This window comes from Conger conger, chromosome 17 (genome assembly GCF_963514075.1).
Source record: "Conger conger chromosome 17, fConCon1.1, whole genome shotgun sequence".
In the NCBI taxonomy this organism is placed as follows: domain Eukaryota; kingdom Metazoa; phylum Chordata; class Actinopteri; order Anguilliformes; family Congridae; genus Conger; species Conger conger.
The window spans coordinates 12,994,411-13,020,438 of record NC_083776.1 but is presented as its reverse complement, the minus strand read 5'-3'; the positions used below and the strand labels follow the sequence as shown (position 1 = coordinate 13,020,438).

The window sequence follows — 26,028 nt, the reverse complement described above, 5'->3', positions numbered from 1 at the left end:
TCATATTTCAGATTTTCTGCAAGCTCTTGCAGCAATATACGATGTTAAACATTTCCCCCTTTAGTCTCCCAGATTTGAAATTGTTCACTCTCAATCTGGAGTATCACTGTGCCATCCATACCTGTACATCACAATGCAACTGAAGCCCATTCACTCTTTGAATACAGTCCTGTGAGTCTGTGATTATCACCACAGTAGAGGCCATGCAGCACCACATCAGAACAAGCTTTGATTGAGACACACATCACTTATTGATGACTGTTGAGTACTAATACTGTAGTTTTCTCACCAGAAATGTACTTGTAACAAGCATGTGGTCTACCCGTGGAGCCCAATGGAATCAATATAGGATGACTTGTGTTTGTGATGGCCAAGATGAAACTGATCAGCTTTTGTCTTGAGTTGCCATGTTAATCCAATATTGTTTGTGCAGACAGATCTTTATTTATTTATCTAATATAATGGCACACTATTGATTGAGCTGAAGTTAGAAGCACAATAGTGGATTGTTCAAACGAGAAGGAAGATGTAGTGACCATGGTCATATAAGAGCCATGGGTGTAGTATTTTCTGCATTAATCACAGGTTATATTGAACTCTGTCGATCCTATATATATATATATATATATATATATATATATATATATATATATATATATATATATATATATATATATATATATATATATTTTTTTTTTTAGCCTTGAGAAAATATACTCCATCAGTCAAAACAGTCAAAGTTTGCTGATATGCAGTGCAGCCAATAAATATTTGAACAGTGACGCCATTTTTGTTGTCTTGACTCCATTCACAAGGACGTCGGATTTGAAATGAAATTATGAAGTTAATATGGGGGTAAATGCAGATTGTCAGCTTTCATCTCAGAGCATTTACATCCACATTTGGAGAACCATGTAAGAATTACAGCCCTTCTTAAACATAGTCCCCCCATTTCAGGGAATCATAATATTTGGGATCAATGACATGTATTTCTGATTTGTCAGGTGAGTTAAATTGCTTCCTTTGTGCAGGTATAAGAGAGTCTTTTCAGTATCTAGTCTTCTTTCTAGGCTTTTGATAGCCTTTGAAGTCTGTTATTCTGCTTGTCAACATGAGGACCAGAGCTCTCATACCTGCACTAAGGAACAGAGGAATTGTACAGGGTAATCTAAAACAAAGAGATTATTTTGCATACTTTTGGCTTTCACTTTTACATCAAGTAATAGCTTGTAATACCTTCTCTGTACTGGCTCTTCCCGTTTCCACTGGCAACATCATTACTTTAAAATCAATTAATTTAAAGCGTAAAATTTGGGTTATAAACATTTTTGTTTGCCTAGGTGAGTTGTAGCTATAGTTACTGCATGGCAGCCATTTTGTGGCAGAATTAAGTCAATTTTACTGGGGGGGACATTGGGGAATCGTTGGACGTTGCCCAATCGATTACTGTGAGAGGTCATCAAGAAATTGGAAGTTGCAAATACATAGGTCCTAGGTCTTGAATTATTTTATATGTAAAATAAAACACTTTAAATTCATGGCCGAATTAATCGGGGACGCAAAGCAATTACCCAATGACATGTCTGTATGTGTAAACACTCTAGCTGCTACATTCTGTAGGTAATGATTGGAGCCGCTTGGCCAGCTTCTCTGTATTACACGTATCCATATGCTTTTTAGCATCTAACTATTCATCTGAAGTGGCAGTACAGTGGGCAGTAGTTAGACAAGTGGTTTACTGGTCCCTGAAGCAGGCAACTCATGCTGTCCAAACAAAAGTTTGCTACGTGATACTATTGTTAGCTCTGTGTCACTTTATTTAACGCAGAATTATTAAGATAAATATTTCATAAGTTCATATGAAAAAGTTGAGAACGGAACTTGTAACATCTTGCAGACATCACAAATACTTTCCTTAGAGCATGACTGCATGAAAAAGCCTTGTGGGATAAAACGGCGGTGATTTAATTTATTCACCGTGAAATATTTTAAACCCCAGTCAATGACTGTCCGTTGAATACATGGGTAGACTATATGTTGTCTACATTTAATTTGAGTCTCACAAGCATAAGGCTTGCTAGTCTAGAAATTCATTCATATGAAAATATTATGGGTGACATATATCATAACCTACGCGTATGCGTTTGCTTAAATAACTTTTCATGTTTAGCTACTTTTCATCACCTCGACAGTGGACAGCTCCCGCTATGTGACCACGAGAAAAGAACGCAAATCGCAGACAATCACAGAACGGTAGGCTACATCTAGACTGCTATAATTTCTTGGCAATATATTGCCCTAATATTTCCCACAAAACCTAGCTTCCACCGTGAAGATGAACTGTTTTGCATTCTTCGGTAAATGTTTTCCGCGTCAAAACTTAATCTGAAGCGACTTGTTTGAACATGCGATCACCAGCGCTGCTGCACTGCAATATTCAGTGGGTGTGACACTGGAATGCGCAAGCGCTGAAAAGCCCCGTGACATGTGATAAGAAAAGCTGCCACTTGTCTACGCCTGGGTTTCAAGAGGGCTATACGCTCGACGAAGGTGAACGATAAGGGAGGACATAGGGAAAGGAAGAGGAAAAGGAGGACTCTACCAGAAATAACAGCAGTGCTTCGGAAACAAACAACAACAAAAACAACCCATGCGACTTGCTTGAAAAAATAAGAATGTATTATTGCCTTTATAAGTAAACAAAATTATGATTCCATTGGTGCACTGTGCTTGTAGCCTACTATTCTAAATTCGTAGGTGACAATTAGCCTAGATAAAAACCGGCTTGGACTGCTACTTCTCGTTTACAAAGAGAGAATGTCCGACAAGTATGGATATTAGAACAGAAATAAAACCAGCTAGCGTTATAAACGACCAAAGGAGATCCAAGGGTGCAAAATAAGAAGATCGACTAGAAGCTGTCGAAAGCATGGATTTTAGCGGGCTTCGGAATCTCATCACTAGATTCGTAAGTAGCCTAAACCTGCAATGATGCCGCTTTCACTGAATGCATGTTTTCTCCTACTTGTTGGTTGAAACCGTCGCTTCGAAGTGCTTGCACTGTTGGAATGTTAATTTTACAATGTACTATGGGGGCTGTTGTTGTTTGTGTGCTTTAAATCTTACTGTATGTTATTACAGTAGCCTATACTAGCATATGTCGGGCAACAGATTGCCTCGTTTGCGATGGGGCTTTTGCGACTTTGTTTCCAAATGAATACGGAAAACGCGAGTCAAGGCAGGGACGTTTAAACAGGAGGCTAACCTACTGTCATGGGTGGGTGTGTGAGAGTGGGACCATTTCGACCGGAACTGCCTTCAATTTATAGTAGCATAGGCTATAATCCTATATTTTTCCTTGGATGACAAAAATAGAATGTGTTGAATCTAAGTTCAAATAAATAACTGGGAACAGGTTCTAAGTAAACTATGTTGCTTGATTGTCTGTTATTGCTTATATAGTTGTTTGTTTGCTTGTTTGTTTATTGTACAGCAGCTCCTAGACTTGTACAGCAAGCTGTCTGATTAGGCTAGTCTGCTTGCGTATCAGTGTTCGTTTTCTGAAAACAGTGTCTAGCCTAATTTCGCGAACTTGGCTGATTTAAACTTAAACACATTGTAATATGTATGAAATCTACTGACTAAACATGGAAATTGAGAGTTTGACTCGTTTCAGGAGACAAATCAAGAAATACAAACTGAAAAAGTTCCCCTTTAAAATAGTGTGTAGGCCTACGCTTGTCACCTTCCACTGTTACCTTATTTACATGTACATTAGGCGTCAGAGCGTGATTAGTGCAATTTTGTGAATAGGCTTACGGGAACAACTTAAATATACCGGAGATGAATGTCAACCGTCAAGTGCGGAAATAATTGGGGTTGGAGGGCTTAAACATTCAGATCTTAAGATCTTTGTATCCGGATCTGTAGCCCACAATCTGGTTTGGGCAGGTAAGACCTGCAGCCGCCCGTGTGGATGAAAGCGGGACACTTCATACAGATTGTTTTGCATTCCAGTATTAGGTTCAAGTGAAGGCTCGTATTTTATTTGAAGTTTTATATATAAGCAAAACATCTGCTTGTCTTATAGAGATTTGTGCTGATAATCCCCACCAGGGGCATGAAAAAAAACCCCAAAAAACATTTGAACGTGAATGCACTCGCAGCAAATCTGCGAAGTCTGTGGTCTAGGAGACCCCACTGGGTCCTCTGCACTGACCGATTGTGTTACCCCATCCTTGAATTAATGCTAAACCCTCAATATCTGCACACATTTGACGTGTTGCACATTTATATTTGGGACATCTTGGCAAATGGAAATGTTTGGAGTGTGTATTGTATTACATAATCCTATCATTTTATATACGCCAAGCATAATCGATACGGTGCTGTAATGTACCATTTCGCCGGCCGTCAGTCAGTACACCTCCCAGCCCACGCTTTTAAGCCATTTAAGTCCAGGAACACTGAGGCTGTGGGAAAGGGCTCTAAGTACACCATTAAATCAGACCATGATTGGATCAGAGCTGTGACAATTTTGCCTTTCCCCACTACTGTGCATTTGTCAAAAGCTTCTGTGCCAAAAGGGTACAAATGTAGTGATCGTTATTATGATAAAAAACTAAAGACTATTGTTTTGTTACGATTGTGCATTTCTCCCCAATAGTACGTCAACTACTCAACCTTATACGCCCTTCAAGCTACAGATGACTGTTGTTACTTTTCCATCCATCCATCCATCCATCCATCCATCCATCCATCCATCCATCTTAACCCGCTTATCCTGAACAGGGTCGCAGGGGGGCTGGAGCCTATCCCAGCCTACATTGGGTGAAAGGCAGGAATACACCCTGGACAGGTGGCCAGTCCATCGCAGGGCACACACACCATTCACTCACACACACACTCACACCTATGGGCGATTTAGACTCTCCAATCAGCCTAACCTGCATGTCTTTGGACTGTGGGAGGAAACCGGAGTACCCGGAGGAAACCCACGCAGACACGGGGAGAACATGCAAACTCCGCACAGAGAGGCCCCGGCCGACGGGGATTTTAACCCAGGACCTCCTTGCTGTGAGGCGGCAGTGCTACCCACTGCACCATCCGTGCTGCCTGTTGTTACTTTTACCTTCTCATATTACACATACACATATGCACACACACAGACACACACATATGTAAGAGGGGTGATTACCTCAGTGAAAAGGGATGGGTAGAAAGGGGTTGATATCTGTATTTTCCGTCAAACAGACACGTCAGTCATTGTGCAGGGCTGCTGCTTTTGGCAGACAGCCCTGGCAGAAGCTGTTGAGGAGATAAGGGTGACAAAGGCTGTATGTCAGTGATGCTGAACACCAGCGTGATCCATTCTCTGGGTCAAAAATACAGCGCTGAAGTCATTCTTCTGAAACCTCAGGCCATTGAACCATTGTTGCCATGGCCCGAGTTGCCCCGAGTTACGCCGCTTCAGTAAACCACCGAAGGAGCCGCGTATGAGAGCGGACCTGGTACATGGTGTCTGAAGCTCATACAACACAATGAGTCGGCACTGAACAGCAACAGGACCTGGAGGGTCTCTAATGTGGAAGTGAGTCTTGTTATTCTACCATCTTGTAACTATATTCAATATAGTTCTGTTGATTATGTTATTTATCTACATAGTCAACTGAACCTGTAAACTTCTATTCGGCTGTCACATTAGTGAAGTGTATCTATTAATGCCGCATTTGCTCTTGTGCCCTGCATGTCTCCTGGTGGATATATGGTGTTTTTCAAAGCAGTGTGGTTAAGACAGGGTGTGTGTAGTTATGGCACACCGAAGAAGGCTTGAGATGGCACGGCGTCATGTGACCATGTAATGTGCTCATTCATTTCCCAGACTCCTTTGTAGCTAAGTGTTCCTGCATCCAGTGTCTGCATTTCATCTTTGTTTTATTGACAAAAAAGATGAAAGTCCCTCTGATAAAGCCACACAAAATGGTCTACTTCATCTACTGTAAGATCCTCGGCTGCGTCGTTGTAATCTGCCTCACAAATTGAGAGCTGTCTCTTCTTCCTCCGGACAGGAGAGCACGGAAAGTGTGTCCCATGGAAAGTGTGTCCCATGGAAAGTGTGTCCCCATTGTCTTGATGAGCCGGGCTGGGTGCGGGCAGCACACCGCTGCTGGCCGCTGAATGAAAACCTCTGCCATCGGCAGGATCAGGGGCCGTGCTGAGTCTGTGAGGTCAGAAGTGCCTCGTCCAGCAAATGCCCATGACACGGCCCATCGATTTGTGGTTCATTGGCCGTAAACGAGGGATATTTCCGTTGCTAGGTATCTTCATGTAGCCCCCACTGTTTGGGGTGATGTGGTAGTGTTAATGTGTGCCGTGCTTCTCCCAGAACGCCCTATTCTGGATAAACTGTCAGGGCAAATCGGTGTCAGACGCTGTGTGGCAGAGCATGGGGGGTGGGGGGGAGGGTGTTTCTGCGTGATTTGTCACTTTAGAGTTGCCGTGGCAACAGTCATAGAAATATCTGCATTTATTTGTGGAAATGTCTTTCCCCCCCCCCCCCACCACAGATCAGAGGTGGGGGTGGAGTTGGGGGGTAATAATTTGTGCTAGCTGACTGCGGAGGCAGGGGAGTGGTTTTCCTTGTAACTGCGAGGTGGCGGTTTAGAGGTGGCCCTCCATTTCACCCGTACCTGTATAATATGGTGTTTACACCGTTCGAAACGCGACGCGTGCTCTGAATTATGAAATGTAATTACGGTGTGACGGCTTAAGCGACATGTCTTTGAGTGCTCTGAGATGGCGGAAACGCTGGTGTAATTGCCCTGTTATAGCGCGGTGGTGTCATTTTCACAGTAGGGGTCCGGTAATGGAAGCTGTCGTGTTTGCGGTCGCTGGCCACCACTTTTACCCTATGCTTTTTAAACACTGCCGTGTGTCTGGGCTATATAAGGCCCTGGTCTCGTTTATGGAGCTGGGTTAAACCCTCTTCACACTGACTGACATCAGTCTAGATTTCAGTGACTGTGTTTAGATGGTGACAGGGGCGGTATTGCATAAGCTTGCCTGTTTTGAACATAGAAAATAGTATCCTGCAAATTAAATGTACAAGCTATTAGCTATACTGTATATTCTTACAGTATATAGCTACCCGTCCTAATATACTTATAGAATAAGAAGTCTTGCCTTAGTGGTGCTACTGTGTAGCTGTAACGCTAATGATGTAGTGCTGTGAAAAAGTATTTTCCCCTTTCCTGATTTCCTCTATTATTGCATACTTGTCACAGTAAATGATTTCAGATCTGTAGAGAAAATGTAATATTCAAAAAAGGGCTCCTGAGTAAATCCAAAATACATTTTTCATTATTTTATACATTATTTAATGAAGAAAAGTTACCCAACACCCATATGACCCCAGTGAACAAAGTAATTGTCCCCTGAAACCTAATAACTGGTTGCACCACCTTTCAGTAGCAGTAACTGCAATCATCTTGCAGCCGTCTTTCACATCGCTGTGGTGCAGTTTTAGCCCACTCTTCTTTGCAGAATTGATTTAAGTCAGATATATTGGTAGGTTCGTATATGCAGTGATGGAGGAAATCAGGAAGGGGGTAAATACTTTGTCACTGCACTACTGTCGTTGTCCTCTTAATTCCTTCCAGGAAGATTGAACCAAGTTGCAGGGATGTTTACATAAGGGAATTTTATGTAAACACTCCCAGCCTGGACTCTGTAATGAGCAGACCCGATACCAAAATCACGCCCAGCCCAGCTAAATGTGGGCCACATGTTGTGCTTCACCTCATTTTTATATGTAGGCATGAGTCAGGACACACCGGGCCATTTTCATAGACACCGATTAAGCCTAGTCGGACGGAGACAAAATTAAATTTGGAACGGAGATGCTCCATACAAAACTCAATTTAGTCCAGGACTAGGCTTAATCGGTGTCTGTGAAACCGGCCCCTACTCTCCACTCATTACTCTTGAATTCAGTATCGCAGTGAAACTCATCGGCTGAAGGCGAACACGAGCTGTGCTTACTGTGTACTTGCCGCAGTACTGCTTAATCTTCAGGTCTGGACAGGAAGTGCCTTTACAGCTCATTTCCTGTCAGCTCAGAGCTTTAAGCGGTTTAGCCTCTTGGTCCACATTGACCGGAGAGAGCAAACTGGCCTCAATGGCTTATGTAGACAGTAAAGCAGACATTCTTTGTAAACACCCTCATTTTGCAAACCTGGGGTGTTCTCACAATTACTGGGGCTGCATCTTGCAGCCACATCTATTTTGTAAAGGCAAACAGTCTCACTTCAGCCCCAGTATACCACCTACCCATAGCTAAACGGCCATCCTTTACATTTCTGAGTACCTTCTCTTTGCCACCCAATAGCTAGTCTTGCCTTGCCCTTCAGAAAACCCACCACAGTTCCATGCCCCCTCACCGTAGCTTCTTGCGCAGTACCTGGTTTGAATTCTGTCAGTGAAGATGGGGGCAGGAGGCTTCTAAAAGGGAGAGGTGGTTTTGGGATTAGACTGCAAGCAGAGCTAAAAAGATTACAGCGCGTCTCCCACAGGTGCTGTCAGGCTTATCTCCCCTTCATGCGCTGCTGTACAGGGAGAGGGAGAGAGAGAGAAAGAGAGGGAGGGAGAGAGAGAGAGAGAGTGCTGGTGGAGGCAGGGCTCTGTTTTCTGAGAATAAACTGAATGCCTTTTCAGAGGGCGGCTTGGCTCTTAGCAACGACCTGAATTCTAAAGATGTAGAAAGGTATGCTGTCTCTGTCTGCTTTTGAAGTCCACCTCTCAGTTGTATTTTATTCAAATGGTTTTCCCATTTGCTGATGTTGGCTGTAATACTGCCCAATACTGCATATTTAAAGAGTAAAGTCCTGGTTTTCATTTAATCAGGCTGTTTACTCTCTCGTATCAGTAGGTATGAACTTTTGGTGAAGTAACAAAGTTAAGGCTAATTACACTGTGAGCGCTCCACTCATTTCTGATAATTGCTTTTCAGCTGTGAAACCGAGGGCCTTGGCGAGTCTTAAAGCAGAATAAATTGTGCCACCGTGCCTCGGTGAAGGTGCATATTTAAGCAAAATCAGATTGATAATGTGCACTCACAGTGCATTCAACTTTAATACAGTCCACTCCACCCACTTCCACTACTCCCAACAAACGCCTACAGTATAGTTATTTTATGTTACTAAGAAGTAAATTCTCTTGCAGTGATGACCTGGGGGCATCGGTGTGGGTGTAGCAAAAGCAGGGCCAATCAGGATTAAGCAATGATTTTGTGCTGTTTGTAGGCTGCCAGTTCTGGTGTGAATGTGTCCGTGATACTAGGATTGACATCGCTACTGCTACGAAAATGTTTTGAGTTAATGAGTCAGGACCTCAATTTAATATTTCACCTAAAGAATGGTATGTGCCCCCTAATGGCTTACCAGTGCCTCTTGCAGCAGTAGTTTTCTGACAAGGTGAACCTAAGTTTAAACTAAGCCCATAACTGCTGAGCAGTTGACCGTGGGAAGGCGAACCATGGGAAGGCGACAGGGCGGTATGGCTGTTCAGCTGGTTTGCTACCTTTCGCTCTGTGATGTGGCAGTTTTAGGGTCACTCCCTGCGAGAGCACTGCAGTGAACGCTTGAATAACACAGATGTATGCTGAATGCATCGCGGAAAAGCTTGTGCAGTATATTCATTTAGGTGCTTCCAAGTTTTACACATGTAACTTCTAGCGTCAAACATACCAATCAGCTCCAGCTACCGTTACGTCATAAGTGAACACCTAATAAAATTGGTTCACAAATAAGAACCTCAAGCGAATAAACCATAATCCTGTTATTTGCTGCAAAAAAATAAACGAAAGGCTGCATGCTGACCCAGATCTTATTGGTTTCAGTCTGCTAACCCCCACCCTCCACACACACACACACCCAGTAGAACAATCATCCCAACTCCACTGTGGTCAAATCTCGCTCATTGTCTCCTTGGAAAGTTGGCTACCCTGAAGAAACAAGATAAGATAAGCCACGGCATGCATTCGAGTCAGAGGAACCACAGACGGTGCAGTCTAGGAAACTACGGTTGAGGATTCCTGCCAATTTCAGAAGTGTTGCGTTTAAAATAGATTTAATAGGCATTGCAGAGATGTGGTTTGTGGCACAGTACCAGCCTAACCGCACTGAAAGCCGTAAGAACCCACAAGGCCCGTGTGCAGGGCTGGTAGCTGTGGCTCTGTAGCAGGTTAGTGCTCTTTGAGCCGTGCTATTACCGTGCTGATGCACAAAAGTGCTACCTTTCCATGGCAGAGTTTGATCGCTTTTGCGTTAAACGTGATGTTGATGTGAATGATGTCATCAATGTGATTTGAGGACCATAATGGATGAGCATTTAGCATTTGGATTAGCATTTTAATGCCCATGTATCAAGTAACCGCTAATAAAATTATGCCGCCAGTACAGAAATTCAGAGTTCGAACAATCAATCACGGTATACGCACTGAACAACCCCAAATACTTCTTCTCTTAAGCACATATATGCGCTCTGAGTGTTCACTGCTGGTCTGTCTGGAAACAAAGGGAAGGCTTTAATTATTAATCCAGGCTGGAATCTTCTCCCCATTGTTCTGGCAGCGGTGTCCATGGTCACCGTGCTGTCACACAGCCCTTGCAGAGAGTTTCTCTCTGGGTCGTGTTGTGCGAGAGCGTTGTGACTCATCGAGCTGCTTTAATGAACGTAGGCGCAGAAGCAGGAGAGTGCAGCATTACACCTCGTCCGTTATGCCATCCCTGATGGCAGGGATTAGGCTGAGGTGGACGGCAGGGTTGAAAAGGATCACCGAAAACGATGCGTTACTCTACTGTCCTGTGCCTGAGGCTCATGTATGTTCAGCTTTACCGGAATGGTTCCGCCCGGAGATTCCCTATTCATACCTATTGTGTTGAGGTATGAGTCAGCGGTCGCTTTTGTGGGAAGTTGACGGGACAGGGTTAGGACCTCTACTCTGGAGTCAGGACTTTGGTTGTAATGTCATAGCTTATGAATGGTCTTGCAACCATCCCTGCCCACTCTCAGAGATATTTTTTCCGGTGACACATCCTTGTAGCTCCACTACTGCTTTTCCCAATATACCCTTTCCTCTCTCTTTCAGGTGATTTCTGGGACATCAGTCTCCCAGTGGACCATGTGAATGCTCTCACCGTGGGTCCATTTTGATCCATAGTTCCTCACTCACAGTCCTTCACAGGAACAACTTTGCGAGTGTAGTGTTGCCTGTGACTAAATCGAAGGACTTGGCTCAATGCTTTGTCTCACCTGTTTGAGGTAAACCCTTTAGGGCGAAAAACAAATGCAGTGAAATGACTTCTTGCGAAGTTCAAGTTCACGAAATGTAGTTGAATTTGATATTCCTTTTGGATGTCCAACATGAGTTCCTTTTTAGCAGTGTTTTTAGCCTGAAGTGAGGCTTGAATAGATTCCAGCCTCTTGTGGTTAGTGTTTAAACAGGAAGGTGGCTCTTTCCGTTCTCCATTCTCTTCCAGTAATCAAGCTTGTAAGTGTGTTCCTGGAAGGACCCCTTCCTGTCCTCGGCAGAAGGGAAGGATGGGTGTCCTCTGATATTCTCTGAAATAATATTGCTTACCCAACAGGTACATCTGGTAATAACCAGGTATGGAATAACGGAAAATCTCACTATTTTATTTTTCTCTTTCAATTTAAGGTAGACATGGGTCAAATACATTTAAAATTTTAAACACTCCTGCCGATAACTGAGAATTCAAGTTAAATTCTCAATTTGAATTCATATTCACAAGCACAATTGAATAAAATAATTTTTCAGAATATTAGTGAAGCTATGTTGCTTTCAAATTTGTGTGCAAGACCTGAAATTACTGTATGTTTAATACTAATCGGAGGTGTGAAACCAGAAGGTAATTTGAGGGTCCACACTGAGGCAAGAAGACCAAGCAGAACGTTGACTTTTTTGAGTGTATCTGTGAATGGGAAGAAGATATGGCTCATGAACATGGCCCTCTGACTTACACTATTGAATAGGTGCACCTGCCAGGTGTTTGGCAAGTATAAAGCCTATTGTGCACCATTCACTCGTCTGAGGCCCGGTGGGTACGGTGATGGGTGGGTGCCCATATAATACAAGGACATGAAGTGAAAAGTGCTTGACCTCTGTAGAGATGGGATTGAATGGGGCCTGAGGAATAGTCCTTGGTTCTTCTGGGAAATGAAAGCACAGCTTTTATATATCCCTACTTTGTTTGGGGGATGTTGGGGAATATAAACTGGGGAAAATATCTGGATAATATGAAAATAGAAAGTGTATTCAAATTAAGATGTCCTTGGAGCGGTGTCGCAGAAAAAAGGCATGTTAGAATGGGATGAGATTTTTAGCAAAAAGAATTAGCTGTTGGATCCAATTGTGAGCGACTTTGACAGAGCTATGGTTTTGAGTTAACTATATCTGAATCCTAGCTATGAAAGATAAGGCTGGAGGCAACAGAATTTAGATTCAACTTTGCCTGAGTGGGAGCCTTTTTTATCAAGTTATGCCAGAAATCAGAGCCTTATTTAGGAAAAGGCTGTAATTAGAGAATTTTACAGGCTCCTCAAAAAGACTTCAATAATAACTCTCTGCTATTAAGTCCATTTTTGTCTCGTGTGTTGCATTCAGAGTGCCAAGAATTGCCTGGATGGTACTGCAATTTATTTGGAGTTATTTAAGGAAAGTGGGGTGTTGCTGAGTCAGGCAGCCTGCGTATTATCCCCATGGTGATTTTATGCAGCATGGCTATAACGTGACAAAAGCACTATGGCAGCGATGCATACCCATATCAGTCTCTCCCTCTTCATGGGGGCTCTTATACCAGTGCTTCCAAGTGTGAACTAAGATAGACATTTTGAGTTTGTAGGAATGCCCTTTGGCCTCATTGTCGCTCCCTCTCTTCCCTCACTCTACACATTGTTTAAACCTCAGAGCTTCTTTTGACCTTGTTCAAGAGGTGAAATGGAAAATTGGAACGTTTTCTTGAAAACTGGAAGATCAGAATCAGAGGAAATCTGAATGTGGTCCATCTTCCTGTTCCTTATCCTGGTCCCCTTCTCATGCTACTGAATTGGCATTACATTGCTGTGAATTGCTATTTGGCATTACATTGCTGTGCCCTGGTTCTGCCATCCTTCACATTTACTGCCTTGGATCTCTGCCTGCAGTGGGTGCTGGGTATTGCCCAAGTGAGAGACTAAGAAAACAATTCCAGCCACACTTGGTGTTAAAAAGGGGGACATATAGGTTTTTATTGCCCTAGAAAACCAAGGAAAACCATTACACCTTCATCGGGATATAGCCAAAACATGTTGGTTTTTATGTCCAATAAAACCCATATTGTAAGTGTCTTGCATAAACTGTGGGGAGTTTTACATTGGTATGGTAGTATAGGAAAGTAGCGCACAAACACCTAAACGCCCCAGGGAGCACGGTTTGCCGACCCAACAACACAGAGCTTCATTATTCTTGTTGACATTCTGCCCTCTTGCCATTAAGAGATTCAGGTCACATGCAATCCCAGTGGCTGCTGGGTCTTGTGACTGCCGTTCTTTCCCCTCTCCCACCACGAGATCCCTTTAGAGGGAGGCATCTGAATGCAGTCCCTGGAGGACTGCAGTTTCTGTTGTCGATTTGTTGCATTGCTGCATTTTAAGCATGCATTTTAGGTCAGTGACTCTTTGAAGAGCCCACCTCCCCACTTCAGATAACTAATCTGAGGGGTTAAAAATAGAGCTGTCCAGATGTGATGACAAAGACCCAAGTCAGTTCAGCAACCAAACTTGAGTTTGCCCTGTCCTGGCGGAATCTGGATGATCCAGCAACCGAAAGACAGCAGAGCCCAGCGTTGATGGAGATTAGATAGCAGTTTCCTGTTAATTGGCTCTCTGCGTGAGTGTGGACCACGGCAGCCTCCAGCCCCTGCTGCTGTTCCCTGGCCCGGTCTGTCCCGGTGAAGGGGGGAGGTGCGGGGAGATGGAGCGGCCTGCCTTCATCTCCTCATTATCCCCCTTGTCTCTGCTGCCAGCATAGATCCTGGTGTCCCAGAGAGCTAACATGATGGGACACCTCTCTCCACTGTTCACAGTCATGGCACTCCTGTGTGGGTTGTACATCTGTGGGATGGGATATTAGTTATTACTACTACTACTACTGAATTGTGTATGCCATATAGTAGTACGTACCTGTAACACACTCGCCTTATGTCTTAAGGTTTAGAAATGTGCCATGGGATTCAGCTGCACCCAGGGAATGATGAGGCTCTTGATTCGAGCTGCTGCAAGCTTGTGTGTTTCCTTCCCCCTGTGTTCTGGGCCAGACTGCCTCCCTCCCAGTCTGGGACCTGGGTAGGCTGCGTCATTGTTGCAAACAATGTTGGGCTTGTTACAGGAAGTCATGAAGGGAGCATGTGATGGAGGCTGCCCTTTGGTTCCCGGGCAGACCAGCTCGAGTGGGCTGGCCCACTGCTTATCCCCCCCCCAAAAAAAATCCCCCACTCGTGACTGCAATGCTTTACATTTCTGAAACTTGCTGGTTTCACAAGGGTTCAGAACTTGGTTGGTGGGTTGGTGTCACTTGGAGTGTATTTTTCCTGTTGTCCACAGAGTCTGTTGTTTTTTCCCTGAATGCATTAAGGACCTTTATAGTCTGGATGTGTTATGCCACTGCCTGCATCACTGCTGCCTGCTGCTCAGGTGTAGGCCCATCTCCCTAGCGGGAATACTTTTCCACCTACGACTCGCAGCAAAACTCGCATGCACTTTATTTTTGAACTATTTTTTTGTCAAGTTGGCAATTGTTACGTAGAGACTGCAGCTGCATCGCTCCTCAGCTGTGCTAGCTGACTATTGTCTGTTGGCCTCCATGGTTCCTGATGGTGTAGGTGGGACTGCTTGGAAGCCTGGGATAGCATGGGGGTGGGGGGCGGGGGGACGGGGGGCGGGGGTGGCGGTTGGTATTGGTGGTTGGCTCTGTTCCTGGTCCCAGGAAGTTACATTGCATTACATTCGTTTAATGGACGCTTTTATCCAGAGCGCTTAACATAAAAGCGCTCAAGGTCACTGAGAGCAGCAGCAGCAGCACTGCAGCAAAGGATGAGTACCAGGCTTAAGAGTCGGCTGCGCTCTAGCAGGAAGAGTCTGTTATGCTCCAGCAGGAACTGTTTTTCTCAACTCTGCTCTTATCAGTGAAGTGAAGGACGGAGTCTGTACCCCAGACAGTCCTTGCAAGGCATAGTTACATAGTTGTTCATCGTGTAAGCCCATCGTGTTCAGGTGCAAGTTAGTCATCTGCACTCCACTGGTGGTATCTTATGCTCAGATCTTCAGGTTTTGGGGGTTTAAGCCAGATGAGCGGAAAGGGGAAAATTCTTCCTTTCTGTCAACCAAGATCTTTTTTTCTCTCTCTTGTACTCTCCATTTTTCTTTGGCTTTCCATTTCCCCTAATCCCCCTCCCTCTCTTACTCTCTCTTCCTGCTCCTGCTTCTTTATCTTCTCTCTTCTCCATCAAATTTCTCTCTCTCCCTCTCTCCCTCTCACTCTCTCACTCTCTCACTCTGTCCTTACAGTACCTGCATGTTTAACCTGTTACTGCGCTAGAAACTCCTCTCTAGTCTCTCACACATCCTCTCCTCAGGATGAACTTGTTTTGTCCCGACGTGTCACACTTGGCTTGTTAATACTGGCCTGTTGCCAGAGCGGGGACTGAAATTCACTGCAGTGCGGGGTGAGAATCTGGGTGCGATGTGCAGTCGGCCTGAAAATCCCAGCAGGCATTGCCGCTGGTGGAACCATAAACAGGTGCAAAACCTGAGCACTTTGCAATAAAACACAGCTGCAGTTTTAATTTGTCAAAATGTTTTTTGTTTTTTTTAAACACTCGTGCCAGGAGCCGGAGGTCAGACCATGCTGTAGATCTGGAGTCACCAGCTCTGCTGCTGGAGGGCTACTGTACAACTGGCTTTCATCGATATTGGCCACTTAATTGGTAAAGGAGATGATTACAGAGGTTATTCGGCTTGCCTGCTTTCTTTGACAAAAACAGTTTGCTCTCCAGGGCCAGGGTTGGCCACTACTGATCGAGCTCTAACCGTTGAATAACCGGGGCTGACGCTACGCAGGTGCTGTTTATGAGCTGGGTCAGATGCTGTCGTCAGTTGTGTTAGAACATGAAAAAAGAGGCGGAATGCAAGTCACGGAAAAGGAGAAAAGAGAGCTGCTTGTTGACCCTGAGGGGCAAACTAAAATGTTCTCCTGGATAAAGAAGACAACAAATAGGACGACAGACAAAAAAAAACACAAGGCTAGGGATGGGATGTGACTGCTGGTTTCACTATATATCTCATAAAAAACACCTTGAGAAAAAATCCAAATAAAAATCCTCAATGAGTGAGAGTTGGCCTGCAGGCATCTTCTTGTCTTCATTAGTGGTTTTATTTTTCATAGCCGTAGGGGAGGGTAAATCTCATATATACTTTGTGTATTTACCCACTCCGTGGAAGATGTGTGTCTTAAAGGAGGTATTCATCTCTGCTAAAAAGACTGATGCAATGCTCAAGGGTTTCGGCACTCCCTTTAATAGAAGCCTCAGCAAAACATGTGTGCAGGGGTGCGTGCTGGTGTGTCTCCATGTTCAAAATGATTAATTAATCTATATATTATGTTGTGCAATCAGACTTATTTCCCTTGTGTGGGCTTCGTGTTGACCTACTCATGGCTTCATGTTTATTCATGAGTGCTACGAATTTGACAGGTCAAGCAGGGTTATGAATCCCAAGAGTTAAGTGAAGCATGGGGTTAGCCTACCCAGCATGCCCCAGTTACAAGGAACCAGGCTAATTAACGTCTTCCCACATCCGTCTACCAGGTGCGTATGTGGGTCCCGCGGCCATTGCGTTTCCGCCCCGCCGCGCTCCAGTGCCTCTGCCGTTTTTCGGCTGCGAGCGGCCCCTCTCCCGGCCTCTCTCCCGGCGACCCCGTGACCTCTGTCTCCACCCTCATGGGCGGGACCCGTCTGATTGGCTGAGACGGGCGGCCGACCGGAAACCCGCGCAGTGACCGGAGGAGGGGATGATCATAACGACGAGCGTTTGAGGATGTGAAAAATAATTATATTAATGGAATTGCGTTGCTGGGAATCCGGAGTGCTGACGGCAACAGAGATGCGGTTGATGGCTTGTGTGTGCAGATTGGCTCTTTCGCCTGTGAGCTCGTTGAGCCACGACTGGGCGGTTCAGGAGCAGGTTCCCTCAAGTATTGGGATCAGAGTGATCACTGTTCGGTGACGGTGTTTGCAGCACAACTCGCCATTTGTGCCCTTGTCAGTAGGCTTCTAGTATTGCTTCTCATCTGTATTGTCGGAGCAAATAATTTACAATGACTTTCCAATTTTATCTACAAAATATTCTTTAAGCTTCAAAAGGTTGAGTTACTTGTGCAACTACAAGCATATTTAGCTACTGAAAAGACCTTTTTGTTTGACTGATACTTAACAGACAGATTAAGACAGGATTTGAGTCAGGATTTTCCCATCTATAGTAGATTGGATGTGCGATTGAGGGGCGGGGGGGTTATGCACGTGGATTGTGTTGTGTTTATTTGTGTTTGACACAGAGCTGATGTTGTGAGGAGGGGGGGGATGGGGAGGATCAAAGTGCCACAGCTGCATTAGTCGTTGCGTAATGTCACAATCTCATTAGGGAAAAGCTGTCCGTCAATGGGAAAGCTGCCCCCTCGGGCTAGCAGAACCTCATTAAACCCGATTTATACTGCTAGACTTTCTGTGGGGGTGGTGAGTCGATGGGTGTTGATGTGGGTTGTTGGACAGAATAGTGGCATGCTACAGGACAGTATGTATGGGCATAGGGCTTATTAATATGGTGTCAACGTTCAGTGAGGGAGCTTGTGTTAGTGTGTCTTGGGCATGTATGGCTATAACTGGAACTGGCTTTCTGGTCTTCATTACTGCTGTGTGACTGCTGATGGCATGAATTGTGAAGTGTACAGAAACCTCTCTTCTGCTCAAGTTCATGCCAATGCCTACAAACTCATTGGATGGTGCTTCATACTATGAAAACAATTACCCCAAAAATACTAGTAAAGCTGGGTTTTTCAAAGACAATAAAGTCAGAATCTCAATCCAATTGAACATGTATTTGACTTGTTGTAGACGAGACTGACAGTGAAAAGCCCTTGAAACAAGCAGGAACAGAAGATGCCTGGCAGATCATCGTCAGGGAAGATGCCTGGTCATGTCTATGGGTTACACAGTTATCAAACGTTGAATGCAAAGGATTTGCATCCAAGTACTAAATATGAGCAGGGATTGAAGTGAGTACAGAATATTTAGATTATGTTAATTTGCCCAATGATGGTGCCCTAAAAAAAAGAAAGAATATATATGTAGAAATCCTATGAAAAAAGTCTGTATGAAAACGGGTACATGCAGATACACATTCTAGAGGAATGTAGATTGCCCAGATGATGCTGCTGGTGATGGCGCCAGCATTGGCTTTAGGTTTTGTGAGCAGCTCTAGGCATGGCGGGCCCATGTACCTCCATCCGAGCGCAGTGCTTCTCGGGATTAGCACTGGCACCAGCGAAAATGACATCATCGTTACTGGCGAGACTGCTTGGAGAGACTCATTAACGGCAATAAAATGGCCGCCAGGGAACCGTTCTGCTAGAGCACAGGCTTGGCTAACTGCTCTCCTATCCCAGGCCTCCGAGTCAAAACATTCATTGCCTAGAAAATCTATCTTCAGAAGACGACTCTAAAAATGGTGTTCACGATAGGAATTGTGATGAGACCATATATTCTTGAAGAGGCAAATCTGAAGCTCGACTAGAAACTTAATTCACTCAACATTAAAACATTAATTATTTAATCATTTTCCCAGGGATTAGGTGGTTAAGTAGAACAGATGCTTGTGTGTCTGCAGTCAAATGGGGCCTGACACACTAATGCATGTGCCACAGTTTCAACCACCGTTTTTATATATGCCGCTTACCATGTTGACAAATGGGGGATCTGAAATGGAGTTCTCATTAAGGACTGAAGGCCAGGAAGGCGAGGCCACCTTTGAAGCTGGCAGATCAAAGCAGGCCAGTGTTCACAGACTGAGGAGAGTGGGTCAATGTATGTGCACAGCCCATAGGTGCAGGTACATTCTTGCCTTTCAAGGATCAAATTTCTCAACTCTACCCTGAAGGTACAGTAATGTTCTCTTTTGGTACAAATGTTTTACAAGAAAAAAAGGCGCAAGTTAATTGTATATTGCTGACTGGTTACAGTTTCATATACCTATAGGGTATCACCCCAGCGACAAGCATTTGTACATGGGCGGCCTGTTGCGTAGTGGTTAAGGTACATGACTGGGACCCGCAAGATCGGTGGTTTGGTCCCCGGTGTAGCCACAATAAGATCCGCACGGCCTTAACCCTGCATTTGTCCCGGGGAGGATTGTCTCCTGCTTAACTGTACGTCGCTCTGGATAAGAGCGTCTGCCAAATGCCATTAATGTAATGTAATACACCTTTATTTTTGAAAGTACACAGTAGGAACCAACAGATCTGCTTGAACGGTGGGCCCCATTTTTGGAGCTTGTTGGTTTTGGCCTGTGCAGGACAGTGTTTTGGTGGTGGTGCTCACAGGGGGGACTGTCCGCCCCACGCCGCCTGTCTGTGGTCACAGTTCCAGGATGTGAGCGCCAGGGCCCAGTCCGGAGCTCTGTGCCGGGGTCAGGGCTCCCGTGTCTGCCCAGATTGAGTTCATGGGCCGCGCTCCGGCTTTTAAAAGATTAGCGTGTCATCCGCATCTCTGCGTTCCCATTCGCCCGTTCGCCACGGCTCCTGTTGTGCCCCTGTGTGCACCCAGCCCCATTCTCCACACGAGTCACTGGGGTGTAACAGTATAACCTTAATGCATTTTGAATTAATTTACTTATTAATTTGTAAAGTACCTCTCAAAACCATCTATAATTTACAACTGAAATGGCGCAGAGGTATAAGCTATACAGAAATGACATTAAAACTGCGCACACTTCAATATTCGTTTATTTATCATATAGTCATAGCAATATTCAACAACGTCGTCACATATCGCATATATTCTTCCTATCGTGCAGCACTAATTAATGACGGCAGTTACGTTGGGTGTGAGGGTGTGGAGTTAGATGTTTAGAGCTATGGCATTCCTGCTTGCATCTGCAGGAAAGATCTAACTGCCATCTTGCAGACACACACTCACACGCAACATGGCCGAGTGTGTCCTGGATCAGCTTGTGTAAAGCGATCCCGTCCCCATCGGCCCATGTCTGCCGGAATGTGGTATTAAACTTTAATACCCCCCCTGTATCCCCACACTGGGCTCAGCAAGACTGAGGAGCAGGGGCCAGCAGGTCAGAGACAGGAGTCCGGACCCTTCCTTAACCCCGGTCTAGCGCGGCCATCTTAACCTTCCTCACACACTGTGTCTAACTGAAGAAATGACTCCCACCGTGTAGCTCCTCTCGGTAGAACACAAGGTCTTATGAAACGTGCCAATCGCTTGTAAGCAAACCGTTTAAATTTAGAAACGGTGATGTCAGAGATGGCAGTGAGAGCCACGGGAGTTTGGGGAACAGGGCTTTGTGCTAAACACGGCACTCGCGCGCAAGGGAGAGCAATGTGGAGACGGCAGGTGAAGGCTGGCCAAAGGGCACCCTCATCCCTCACCTCCCTGCCTGTAGGGGGCAGCACTCAGTGTATCTGCTGTAATGAGAGAGCGCACGTTTCTATAAATGACCATAGCAGTGAAAACGGTGGCTTTGCCCAAATACAAAGGCCGGTGTTCGTTTACACCCCGGCACAATAGCGCCGGGATGACACGGCAGCTGGGGAATGGCAGATACGGTTTCCCCTAAGCCGCCTGCGCTTTTATTTGACGGGCCTTACTTTTATTTGATTAAATGTAGACGATCCGCGAGCGGAGCAGCCAAAAGCTAAAAGCTAATCGATAAAAGGAAACCCGGCTGAGCTGCCTCTTGGATCAAGAGAATCCTTTTAAGTGTGCGCCTGGTAAACAAAAAGGGTGTTAAACCTCTCACATCTGCTCCGCTTCACACCTGCGTCGGGCTGTTTGTCTGTCTGTCTGTCTGTCACGCTGTCTGTCTGTCGGGCTGTGTCTGTCTGCCGCGCTGTCTGCCGCGCTGTCTGCCGCGCTGTCTGCCGCGCTGTCTGCCGCGCTGTCTGTTGCGCTGTCTGTCAGGCTGTCTGTCTGTCACGCTGTCTGTCTGTCTGTCTGTCGGGCTGTCTGTCTGTCACGCTGTCTGTCTGTCACGCTGTCTGTCTGTCTGTCGGGCTGTCTGTCTGTCACGCTGTCTGTCTGCCGCACTGTCTGTCATGCTGTTGGTCTGTCTGTCTGTCTGTCTGTTGGTCTGTCGCGCTGTCTGTCATGCTGTCTGTCTGTCTGTCATGCTGTCTGTCATGCTGTCTGTCTGTCTGTCTGTCTGTCATGCTGTCTGTCTGTCTGTCTGTCTGTCTGTCATGCTGTCTGTCTGTCTGTCTGTCTGTCTGTCATGCTGTCTGTCTGTCTGTCATGCTGTCTGTCTGTCTGTCATGCTGTCTGTCATGCTGTCTGTCATGCTGTCTGTCTGTCTGTCTGTCTGTTGGGCTGTCTGTCGGGCTGTCTGTCACACTCACATTAAGGCTACAGTGGTGGGTCCAGGTTTTCACTGTAGGCAAAGTGTCAACCTTCCTTGGCTGGGAGGGGAAAAGGACACTTAACCGCTCGACTGTTTGAAACCCACACTGTACTCTGCCGCCCCACACACTATGCCCATCTGCCCCACACCGTACTCAACTGCCCCACGTACCATGCCCTTCTGCCCCACACTGTTCCGTTCTGCCCCATTCTACTGCCCATATTCATATTCTACTGCCCCCTGCACTGTACTCTGCTGCCCCACACGTGCTAAGCCTGCTGTTGGATGGGTGGAAGTGTTAATGGACGCCTCAGTGGAATCAACAGGGTTAGATTTACATACAGTCGCACACGTAACTCTTCTTGTCATCAGGGCTATAACTGTGACTGGGGGCGGGGGGAGGCTCCAGTCCCTTATGGGGGCCTGTGGGACTTCCATACGCATGCAAACGCACACCCACGTTTCAGTGCTCCGCTCAATGTCAGTGCGCGTAGCGTCTGTTCTTCAGGAAACACTACCCTATCGCCTCCGAGCTCCTGGCTCGTGCAGACGCTGGTGTCCTGCAACCCAACACGGGGGGCAGGGTGGGTTACAGCTTCAGGTGACTGTGTGGAATGCTCCTCCGACAACTTCGCTTTCTGACCAGAAAGCTGCACTGCTGAGAGAGCGTGTACTCAACCTCAACCCATTCAGCTGTGAAGTGTAGTTCACCCCTTTATAAGGTCATATGCTTGGCAAGAAATCATAATGTACTGCAATATTCGAAGAAATACCACACTCGTAATACATAAAGTATGCTCGGTGAGACCATGTAGTGAGTGACATTTTCAGGGATAGTTTAACATGGCTGGCAAAACACTGTAAAATGTTCTGTGTTACACGTTTTATAGACGGTTGCTAGCTGTGGATTTGAGCCACTTGTGTACCCTGTGGCCTGCTGTACCCTGCACGTGCCCGGTGCATCGTGGAGGGTCTGAAATAGCGCTGTTTGCAGCAGTGCTCTGATCCGGTTCCAGTGCAAAGGGCACATGCAGTTATGAGCTCCGAGCTCCCCTACACGGTTTTGACTGGACGGGTGCCACCGCATTTGAATGCTTTCAGGAGACTCCACTTTAATTGCTGTGGCTTAATAACACTTTGTTTGTTCTGTTCTGTTTCTCCAGCAAAATTTGCTAAGGCTTTTCAAAAGGCCACAGCTCTGTATTAATCCTAGAAAATTAGAGCAGGAGAAAATGTCTGTGAAGTGTGTGTATGTATTTGTTTGTTTGTTTTTGTGCGGTGTTTTTGCAGTGTTACACAACAGCCTGTTAACCTGCTAGGATTGCAAACTGCACGCTGTCGGGTAATGCTAGACATGCAAATGCAAACCTAGCCATAAATGCTTGACTTATGACCCTGGCGTACGTGGTGTTTGGTTTCGGCTTATTTCGGTCCTTGTGTTGCCCTTCCATGGCTGACCTATAGGATTTCTCGGATGAATAGATCCGCCTGGAACTTCTGTTGCATGTGATTTCAGATCTTAATTTATTGCAGTTTACTTTCTCCTCCACACACATAGCAGTCTGAGTTTATCTAAAGCAACAAGATGCATGAATTATATTAATAGTATGATTTTTTTTTTTTTTATCTGGAAGAACAGATTTGGAAAAGTTGTTTAGCTTAGACATATGAGTACAGGTAAGAAATGAAGCTTTGAAATGGATATGGATGATTAGTGTACCCAGCCAACCTTTCCAAAATGGCTGACCAGCCATGTGCTGTCGTTTGCTGTCGATTTTATTCACACTGAATTATTTTAACATTACACACCAAGTCGGCACAAGTCTGCATGGCCCAAACCTTTGAGGATTTATTTCTTTGAAAAACATAAGCCTTCCAAGGCTTTTCTCTTGTAAGTTCCATTGGAAATGGGCGTTATCTTCTAAAAGAGAACAGGAGACACCCAGGCTATACACTTCCCGGGAAAGCAGTTTTGCAATTAATGACGGGGGAACAGGGTGTGATGCGTGGTCACAGTTCTGGCTCAGTTAGGCGTCGGTGTCTCTGTTGTCAGGGAGACTATCGGTGTCCTCAGATCAGGTGGTCAGTTCGTCTGGTTTTCTACTGTGCCGCGTCCCTCTCAGCTGACCCGTCGCATTGGAAGATCCTGATTGGCTTAGCTGGTCTCTTACTTTATTGGCTTTAGAGATTAGTTCAGACCACTGCCCCCTCTACTCTCCAAGAGATCCTCTTGTCTTTCTGGGGTGTCAGGACCGTTGCTGAGGGAGACCGGGAATTTTTGGGAGAGGGAGGGCGAGGGGTGGGAGGGAGATAGACGGCCCTCAGCTTCCAAGTGTTTCATGTTCAGCCACCATAGCGGAGATGCAATCCTTCTGGTTCTGGAACATTACTCATTGCATTCCATTATGGTGCAGTGTCCATGGTGGTGTGCACCATCTACACCGTTCCCATGAGAGTTATAGACCGCCATGCATGGTCTGGCACCATTTCTGCCCTGTTGCTTAAAATTTCTTAACTGTTTTCCCAACTCGCGGCCCTGCCTCTGGTCCTCACACAGCCCCATCGCTGGCCTGGACGTTCAGCTTGATCGTCACGCAGTCTTGTGGGGTCACCGATCTTAGAGACACCATAAAAAAATGAGCCTATAAGCGCACTAATTACACAGGGGGGAAAAAAAGACTACGGAGCAAATGTCACCCAGCTAATACTTGCTCAGCAGTTTTTCTATATTTATATGTTATAACCTGTGCATGTATTAATGTGTGTTAATATAAATGCTTGAATTCAAGCGCAGGCGTTGCAAGTGTTGATATACTGTGTCCCCTTTTACAAGTGATGACGCAGTGCTTATAAACTAGAGAAATGTGCATAATTTAATCGTTTTTTTCTGAATGTAATCGCATTTTTGTATATTGGACATTGTGCCACATTGGAATATTAGGCTAGGTAAGGTACTGCAGTTTCTTCCTGCTGCGTAAAGCACTTAAGGGGCCAAGTGGCTGAACTTTATAGCATCACATTACAGCGCAGCATTACACTGCTGATGTTTTCAAGTGAATCTTTTAAGGATCTGCCTGGGCTTGAAGCTTTAGGGGGAATAAAGGAGTTTAAAAAAAAGCCTCTCCCAGAATGTGTGGGCGGGTACCCGCCCTGGCACCTGCCACACCTGTGAATCAGGCAAACTGAGCCTTGGAATGAGACCTTTAGGCCTGTCCGTGAAACGTGATTGTGCCGGAAGGCTCGTTTTATACACGGTTCCTACACCTGTGTAAAATTATTTTTACCTTTATTGTCTCTATCTAGTCAGTTTGTGTGAAAAAATAAGTATGAAAGCATGCTCTGTGTCCAGTGTTTGGGCTGGGCTCATTCTGTGCCTGTCTGTAAGAAGGGCAGTGGTGTTGTGGGTCCTGGCAGACGGTGAGTGCCTGAAACAATGGGACATTCATGGGGATAATCCTGCTACTGGAGAGTGCTCTGCCACTGTGAACAGATAGTGTGACAGGAGGTGTGTGTGTGCGACTGTGTGCGCGTCTGTGTGTCTGTCTGCGTGCGTGTCTGCCTGCGTGTCTGTCTGCGTGTCTGTCTGCATGCGTGTCTGCATGCGTGTCTGCATGCCTGTCTGCGTGCGTGTCTGCGTGCGTGTCTGCGTGCATGTCTGCGTGCATGTCTGCGTGCATGTCTGCGTGTCTGTCTGCGTGTCTGTCTGCATGCGTGTCTGCGTGTCTGTCTGCATGCGTGTCTGTCTGTGTGTGTGTCAGTGTGTCTGTCTGCATGCGTGTCTGCGTGTCTGTCTGCATGCGTGTCTGTCTGTGTGTGTGTCTGCGTGCGTGTGTGTGCCTGCACATGTGTGTCCGTGGTCTGTGTGTGCACGTGTCACTGCACTCCACTGAAGATGCTAACTTTGGACAACTCTTTGTTCCTCATACGCAACATTGATCAGGGTTGCCATGATACATGACTAAATTTAATAGTACATGAATGTATTTGTTCATAGTTACTATATATTACTATATTATATTATTATGTCATTTATATTATTTATATATTATTATATTCCAGAGTAGGTTGTCCTTGGTGTCAACTGACAGCAGGTTGTAGCCGTTGTTTTGCGGTCTCCATCTCCTAAGTCGTTCCAACTGTACTTCTCTTTAATTAAAGCTCCCTTCCACCTCCCTCTTACCCAGAAATGCCAATTAAGCAATAAATTAATTAAAGTCAGCAAGAGGGGGTGCAGTCTGCAGCTGAGATCTCTGGTCTCCCAGCAGGCCCCCTCCCTCAGGTGGTCGAGTCGAC

The 26,028-nt window shown here is 45.6% G+C and overlaps 1 protein-coding gene across 5 annotated transcripts in view; it reads left to right on the top strand.

Moving 5' to 3' along the window:
• The first annotated feature begins 2,556 nt into the window (after positions 1-2,556).
• The window catches only part of atp11a (ATPase phospholipid transporting 11A), a 60,684-nt gene continuing 37,212 nt past the window's right edge, over positions 2,557-26,028 (top strand). For all 5 annotated transcript variants that reach the window (XM_061225846.1, XM_061225845.1, XM_061225848.1 and 2 more), the window contains exon 1: positions 2,557-2,968. In XM_061225846.1, the coding sequence (XP_061081830.1) occupies positions 2,930-2,968 (39 nt within the window). In that variant the 5' untranslated portion in view covers positions 2,557-2,929. The remainder of the gene's footprint in view (positions 2,969-26,028) is intronic.